This window comes from Prionailurus bengalensis, chromosome F2 (genome assembly GCF_016509475.1).
Source record: "Prionailurus bengalensis isolate Pbe53 chromosome F2, Fcat_Pben_1.1_paternal_pri, whole genome shotgun sequence".
NCBI lineage: Eukaryota > Metazoa > Chordata > Mammalia > Carnivora > Felidae > Prionailurus > Prionailurus bengalensis.
The window spans coordinates 9,775,781-9,783,802 of NC_057353.1; the positions used below are offsets into that span (position 1 = coordinate 9,775,781).

The 8,022-nt window shown below is 52.5% G+C and overlaps 1 protein-coding gene across 5 annotated transcripts in view; it reads left to right on the forward strand.

Annotated features, from left to right (window-relative positions):
• FAM110B (family with sequence similarity 110 member B) overlaps positions 1-7,104 on the forward strand; it is a 145,975-nt gene extending 138,871 nt beyond the window's left edge. For 4 of the 5 annotated variants that reach the window (XM_043601118.1, XM_043601116.1, XM_043601117.1 and 1 more), the window contains one exon: positions 4,184-7,104. In XM_043601118.1, coding sequence (XP_043457053.1) covers positions 4,510-5,622 — 1,113 coding nt within the window. In that variant the 5' untranslated portion in view covers positions 4,184-4,509 and the 3' untranslated portion in view covers positions 5,623-7,104. Of the gene's footprint in view, positions 1-582; positions 768-4,183 lie in introns of those variants that run through there. The other variant, XR_006300451.1, reaches the window with a different exon arrangement.
• The last annotated feature ends 918 nt before the right edge of the window (positions 7,105-8,022 follow it).

Sequence of the window (8,022 nt, forward strand, 5' to 3'; positions counted from 1 at the left end):
AATTCTAGGTGGCGGAGCTCTGATCTTCCTTTCGTAGAATAAGGTAAAGAAATAGAAGCCCCTCCTGGCTGGTGCCAGGCCACACCCGAGGGACCTGTCCAGGGGTCAGAGGGGCGTCATCTGCTCCCCGAGCAGAGATCGTGGTTGTCACACACCCATGACCTCGAGATGTGGCCCCGGAGTTCCAGGCACGGCATCTACCATTTGACCGATCTCAGCCAGCACCGTGTCAACGTTGAAAAGGAAAAGAACAGAAGTTAGGGATTATGGGAGCATTAAAAGAAGGAGCACCTAAGCTGCCTTCATTAGGTCTGAAGTAGCTGTAGTTTGTTGGCCAAAACAGATCCTGTAGCACCCAACCTGTTTCTTCCAGGAAGATGCTTTTCCTTTTCCTCTCCAAAGAATCCAGATTAAAACGTGTAGGCTCGGAATCTGGTCGTTTGTAAATATCAGGGTGTTGAAAGTTACTAGGGAGATTGGGGGTGCCAGAGGGAAGGGGTGGAAACAACAAGGAAATGCAGTGCGAACTGCTTCCAGTCACAACCTTTCTAACATAATCTTTTCACACCGGTTTTGTTCTAGTGCGTGCTTCCGAAGGTTAGATGGCGTGGAACAGATGGGAGTGCCTGCGGGAGCCATCCTGAGCGTCTGCCTCTGTTTACCCATTGCCTCGCCTTTTTTTCCACGAAGAAAGCAAACTGTGAAAGCAAGACAGGGAGCTTTCTGAGGCGGGTGCCCGGGTATTTAAATAAACTGGTGTCTGCCAGTCTTGTGAGCCGAAAGTAATGATTTTTGTTTCGTGTTCTCAACGACACCAAAGCCCGCCTTAACAGACAGGGCCATGCGGTACGGTCAGGTCAGTAGCGGTGGAGGTTGGGGCTTCTGGTCTTAGCAGGATAGGGTTAGAAGGGGAGACAGTCGAGCAGGCCAGCATGGGTTCTAATGCCAGTTCACATTACGTGATAAGGACAACTCATCATGCGGAGAATATTGTCCTAGGAACGGTAAATACAGGAACCACAATGCAGTCCTGAGCCAATATTCCCATATGCCATTTTGAAATTGGAAATAGCTCGCTCCTTCTTGGCTGCTCAGAACCACATGACTTGGAGGGAGGAGGGAACCACATGACTTAGAGGGATAGGAGGTGCTTGGGTGAGATTCCCAAGATCTTGGGAATCTCACCCAAGCACCTCCTATCCCTGATGAGGAGACGAGGCCTCAGCAGAAGAGGCTCCAAGAGCTCTGTCTCCTGCAACCCACTGGACGATCCTCTCCCCTCGGCTCACCTTGCCAGAGGTTGGCTTTGGTCCCTGAGCACAGAGCTGGTGGGCGCCAATCTCAGTCCTGTCCTTCACTGTGTCCCCAGATGTACCGCCCCTGTCCCCTCTGTGGACACGGTTGGAAACTCCAGAGGTAACTAATCAGCGGAGACGTTACACATGCTGGGAAGAAACGTCGCCTGTCCTGGGGGCAGCCTGCTGTCGCGCACTCCGTTTGTGATCCGGTGGATTGCCTCTGACCCCAGGCTCTCCTGCCTGTTCTGGCCCTGAGCCCCTCTGTGAAGCGAGCCCCAGTTCATCTTCCCAGGAAGGTGGACCCAGGTTGGTGGATGACCAAACGCAGAAGACTCCGCAGAGAAATAGTCTCTCCCTTCTGGCATTTCACTCAAAATGTGTTCAAAGAAACAATCTCACCGAATCCATGAGAGGGGGAAGGAGGCGGTGACATTTTAAACTACATAGCGCACAATTAAAGGAAGTTATTGTGTAGGAATTGCCTTGGGGCTTCTCAACTCTCGCATAGGAAAATATTTTTATTAGAACAAGTCCTTTTGCAGATTCCCAAAATCGTCTCTTAGCAAAACACGGCGATGGGTGTATTTGGAGATTGAGCTTGTAAAAGATGATGAGAGAGGAATCTCAGGCTTCCCTCCCCCCCCCCCCATGCTTGTTATTAATGGACCCTTCATTTTCTTAACGTGAGAGCAGATGATTTTATACGTACGCGCCACTTTATTTTGTAAATTAGTTATTTGATGTTAGTGAATACGTTACCCTTAATATTGCTTATTATAACCAAAGATGCTGAAAAGGGCTGTAACCAGTTACCCTGGGATGCTGACGCATTCATAAATGTTCTCTGTCAGCAGTAACAGGCAAAGAGACTTGTTCTTAGAAAAATGCTACATGGGACACCTGGGTGGCTCAGTCGGGTTAAGCGCTGGACTTTGGCTCAGGTCATGATCTCACAGTTCCTGGGTTGGAGCCCCTGATCTCACAGTTCGTGGGTTCGAGCCCTGCCTCGGGCTCTGTGCTGACGGCTCAGAGCCTGGACCCTGCTTCCGATTCTGTGTCTCCCTCTCTCTCTGCCCCACCCCCACTTGTGCTCTGTCTCTCTCTCAAAAATAAATAAACATAAAATTTTAGGGGGCGCCTGGGTGGCTAGGTGGGTTGTGCTTCCGACTTCAGCTCAGGTCATGATCTCATGGTTCGTGAGTTCAAGCCTCATGTCAGGATCTGTGCGGACAGCTCAGAGCCTGGAGCCTGCTTCGGATTCTGTGTCTCCCTCTCTCTCTGGCCCTCCCCTGCTCACACTCTGTTTCTCTCTGTCTTTCAAAAATGAGTAAATGTTAGGGGTGCCTGGGTGGCTCAGTCAGTTGAGCGTCTGACTTCAGCTCAGGTCATGATCTCAAGGTTCATGAGTTCAAGCCCTGCATCAGGCTCTGTGCTGACAGCTCAGAGCCTGGAGCCTGCTTCGGACTCTGTCTCCCTCTCTCTCTGCCCCTCCCCTGCTTGTACTGTCTCTGTCTCTCTCTCAAATATAAACATTAAAAAAAATTTTTTTAGGGGCACCTGGGTGGCTCAGTTGGTTAAGGGCCCAACTTCAGCTCAGGTCATGATCTCACAGTTCGCGAATTCGAGCCCCATGTCGGGCTTTGTGCCGACAGCTCAAGGCCTGGAGCCTGCTTCGGATTCTGTGTCCCCCTCTCTCTCTGCCCGTCCCCTGCTCATGCTCTGTCTCTCTCTCTCTCTCAAAAATAAATAAACATTTTTTTAATTTTTTTTGAAAAATGCTACATATATCGTTCACTAAGTAGAGAGACAGCCGATAGATTGATACTGGGAGTATTGATAAATGTTTCATTGTGGTGGTTTTGGTTGAGGGCGGGGGTGGTCAGAGTGTTCAGAAAGCCACAAATAATAAATCCGTGAATACTCAATTCTTGCACCAGTTTTCTATAGCACAGACGTGCTTAGGTATGATTGAAGTCTTCACATGTTCTTAGTTCTTCGCTCTCTAGGGGACTGGGGAAAACGCATACCACAGAGAAACCCTTGATTTCTGCTCATGAAGTGTGAAACATTATGGAGCATTTATGATCAAATTAGTTAACTTGGTTAATCCGGAGGTCTTTCTAATTTTCTTTTTTAATTAAAAAAATAAATGAATAAATGAATAAATAAATAAGCTTGCTTTATTTAACAGGAGGAGCTCCATACCGTAGACTTGGCTTTCGGGAGAAAGTGCTTTCAAATATATGGGTTGTCCAAAGTCAGATAACTGAAACCTGCTTTTAAAAAACTTGTTTCCATCTCTGCTGCCAATGCCGTGGCTCGCCCCGTTATCTTCAGCTTTTGAAGAGTGAAGGAAGCGCTCCTTTCAGACGTTACTGAGCGGTCGGTAGGAAGAAACCCCGAAGCGTTTTTGCGCTGGCCGCCCGCCGGAGGGAAGGAGACGGCGCTCCCCGACTCCCCGACTCCCCGACGCGGTCGCCGGCGCGGATGCGGGAGCCTCGCAACGCCGCGGGGTTCAGGGCCCCGGGGACCCGGCCCTGGCCAAGCCCGCATTTCCACACCCACCCAGGATTTGCTGGGTTTGGTGCGAGGGACGCCCGCCGGGCGTGATCGGGGGGGCGGATCGCGGCCACGGGGAGGCAGCCGCGAGAGCCCACACGCGTGGGAGAGCGCGGCCCCCGTGCGCGCGCGCCCCGAGCCCCCGCGTCCGACTGAGGGCGCCCGGGGCGCGCGCTCCGGGCCCTGGGGCCCCGCCGCCCAGGCGCGGCCGGCGGGGGGGGGGGGGGGGGGGGGGGGGGGGGGGGGGCGCCGCGGGCTTTCTCTGTTGCTACAGCCGTGATGTCACTCGCCCGTCCTAACCCGCGGTTGGTTGTTGTGTGTTTCAGCTCTGCCTGCAGTCGAACACAAAGACCCGGAGGAGACTCCCACGTCGTTCGGGGAGAAGAAAGGAGGCGGCCGGGCGCATCAGAGGCACTCGTGGCTCGTGGCCTTCCGGAGAGGGGGGCGAGCGGATCGGAGGCGGGGGGCGCGGGGGGCGGTCGGCGAGCCGTGAGATGAGGCGCCGCCGCTGCTGCTGCTGCTGCTGCTGACGACTCCCAGACCCCAGGCTCCGTGCGCCGCCCTGCGTGCTTCATGTACATGTGTCTGCCCCGCGCACCCGGAGGCGCCCAGACGAGAATCCAACACGGCTGCCGGGGAGAGGCCACCCACCATGCCCACGGAGACGCTCCAGACAGGTAGCATGGTGAAGCCGGTCAGCCCCGCGGGCACCTTCACCTCGGCCGTGCCCCTGCGCATCCTCAACAAAGGCCCCGACTACTTCCGCAGGCAGGCCGAGCCCAACCCCAAGAGACTCAGCGCCGTGGAGAGGCTGGAGGCCGACAAGGCCAAGTACGTCAAGAGCCAGGAGGTCATCAACGCCAAGCAGGAGCCCGTGAAGCCGGCCGTGCTGGCCAAGCCGCCCGTGTGCCCCGCGGCCAAGCGCGCCCTGGGCAGCCCGACGCTCCGCGTGTTCGGCGGCCACGCCAAGACCGAGAGCGGCGTGCAGAGGGAGACCCTGAAGCTCGAGATCCTGAAGAACATCATCAACAGCTCGGAGGGCTCCAGCTCGGGCTCGGGGCACAAGCACAGCGCCCGGAACTGGCCGCCCCACCGGCCGGACTCCGCCGACCTGCAGCGGCACTCGTTCGCCGAGTCCCTGAAGGTGTACCCCACGCAGGGCCGCGGCAGCCCGCAGGAGGGCGGCTCCCACGGGGGCCGGCGGCTGCTGGAGCCGGCGGCCGAGTCCTTCCTCCACGTCTCGCACAGCTCCTCGGACATCCGCAGGGTGACCAGCGCGAAGCCCTTGAAAGCGATCCCCTGCAGCAGCTCCGCGCCCCCCCTGCCTCCCAAGCCCAAGGTCGCGGCCGCGGCCACCGCGAAGTCCCCCGAGGCCGACGCGGTGGAACCGGCCTGCGGCGTCAGCCGGAGGCCCTCGCTCCAGCGGTCCAAGTCGGACTTGAGCGACCGGTATTTCCGGGTGGACGCGGACGTGGAGAGGTTCTTCAACTACTGCGGACTGGACCCCGAGGAGCTGGAGAACCTCGGCATGGAAAACTTTGCCCGGGCCAACTCCGACATCATATCCCTCAACTTCCGCAGCGCAAGCATGATCAGCTCAGACTGCGAACAGTCTCAGGACAGTAACAGTGACCTTAGGAATGACGACAGTGCCAATGACCGGGTGCCATACGGCATCTCTGCCATCGAAAGAAACGCGAGGATCATCAAGTGGTTGTATAGCATCAAACAAGCCAGAGAGTCACAGAAGGTCTCCCACGTGTGAGACAGAAAGGCGTGCGAAGGAGGGAGGGGTGGGTCTCTGTCTGTGCATCCGCAGTCGTGAAGGGTGTGAGGTCTCCTTGAAGTGTTGTGAGCTTCTCCACTCTCTTTGTGTTGCTTGTTGTGCAATGTTTCCAAGTTGCATGCCTGTCAACATGGGGACCGACCCGGCTTCCACGTCCACCATGGCTGCAGAGCCCGGCTGAACGCACGTCACCTGCCAAGAGTTTGCGGCCAGAATCCAGAATCCAACTAGGGCTTCGATCTTTTGAGCAAAACTGTTTACACGAAAAACGGTAGACAACTTCTTCGATATTTATGTGGTTCTTGTGTTTTTCTATCCCGCGCTATTGTGTCTTAATTAAAAATCTTATCCACTGGCTTTTAAGTTGAGAGGAGAACCGTTTCGAAGTAAAAAGCCAATTTGCCTACACGCGAGACCCAAACAGTGGGGAAGGAAATGGGATCTGCTACCAAACGGATAACAGTGACTGACCTGAGTGAGAGAACCAGGCTGGGTTTTCTGAGGAAGAAAAGCGGTGAGCCTGATGTTAAGCGTTCGCGTATTGGAATTCTCCTGCCACTCGTTAAAGTAATGGGGCAACCGTGCTACGTTCTGTGTCCGACTCCGTGTGTAAAATGTTGGTGCTTCTGTGTAATACTGACCCCGAGGAAAGACAATCAGATACAACGAGGGCAATTAAATCTAGGAGTCCGGGGGTTGGGGGTTTTGTTGATGTTCTGATTTGGGTTGATTCCAAAATTCCTACTATTAATCTTTTGACGGGAATGGCCATCCTAAAGCTGATACTAAATGTCTTAAAAACCAAAACAAAACAAAAAGGTTTTTGATCAAGAACTGATTCTATGCTGATTCTCTTCCCTCTCTCCTCCCCTTCCTGCGTTGTTGATTTATTTGGGAGAGGGGGGTGGGGCTTGCGCAGGTTTGAGTTCTCTGAAGACATAAACACAAATGGAAATACCAGCCATATCAGTATAGAGCCTCCCATGCAGAAGTGAATACCTTCCGTAGCTGAACCATATCCGAGCAGTGCGATTGTGTTGTCTTGCCTATGTTATTCTCTCAGGCTGTGGACCTTTGTTACAGCTCTAGGAAACTGTAGAGACATGATGCCATGTAGCTTCCCGCCCCCCCCCCCGCCCCCCCCCGCCTTTGGTCTCTAGTGCTGCCTATCAACTTGTTCCCCGTTTTCCCCAGTAACCTGTCCCGCAGGTGGTTAGTTAGCTGTGGACCAGCTGATAGTCGCTGTGCGGTCGCAGAGAGGTAAACGTGTGGCAGTCTGCTTCATTGCTCTGTACTCATGCCCCGAAGTTCTCAGCAGCACTACCTTAGACTTCATCGGCTAATGGGAAACTTTTTATGGTGTAAATGCTGTAAGACTTTGTACATACTTCAGTTGTTATGAAATCTTTAAGAAACAAACAAAAAAAAAAGTTACGCTAATAAATAGCTCTGGTGCAGGCACTAATGGTGGTGGTTTCTCTTTGTCCTTTTCTTTGCTCCCTCCTTCAACGTTTAGCTTTGGACTGTGGGCCAGAAGCGGATTTTTGATCGTGTTGAAGACACATTGTTTCATTAAGTTATTTTCACCACATCACAGTTCTTCCGAATGATAGCAATAGCAATGTGCTTTTGTTAAAATAGCTTCATCCGGCTTCCTAAAATATGCTGCCTCTTCTTTACTTAGTTCACACGTTTGTTATTTTTACCTTTTCTTACACATCAGGATTTTTCACATCTTCTCCAAGACTCCAGTTGTAAATATTTATGAGTTCATACAGCGGAGACATCCCCTTGAATGGTCTTTATTTGTACAAGCCCGACATCGTGAACATTACCTGTGTCCATACACCTGCCCACCCGTTCATCCGTTCCTCTTTCAACAGGTCATTGGACGAGCGGCTCCCTTTTTCAGGCCTCACGGTAGGCACATGACTATCGTGGTCAACAACACGGTCTCTGCCTCAAGGAGCACAGGTTCTCAGGTTTACTTTCCGAGAAACATCATTCTTCTTAGTGGACCTACCTTATCTCCTCTTATGAGGACATTGAGTATTCAACTGTTTACTGAATCAAGTTATTTGAAGGCTAACACTTCTTCAAATTTCCACATGATATGTTAGTGTGAAAGAAAGCATCATTTGAAAACTTTTCAGAAACAGAAATAAGATTCCCAACCACTACTGTTTGTAACACTTTCCTTCTGGAGATCAAATTTGGTTCCTTGACTCTCTGCTGGGTTTGAATTCTTTCTGGTTCTCTGATTAGTTTTCAGTTCAACTAGACTTCTACTTCCCAGAAGAAACATTCTGAAATGCAGCTTGGCGTGGGTGATGACACAGCACATTCAGGATAATAGAATGAAAATAGGTTTCTTTCATT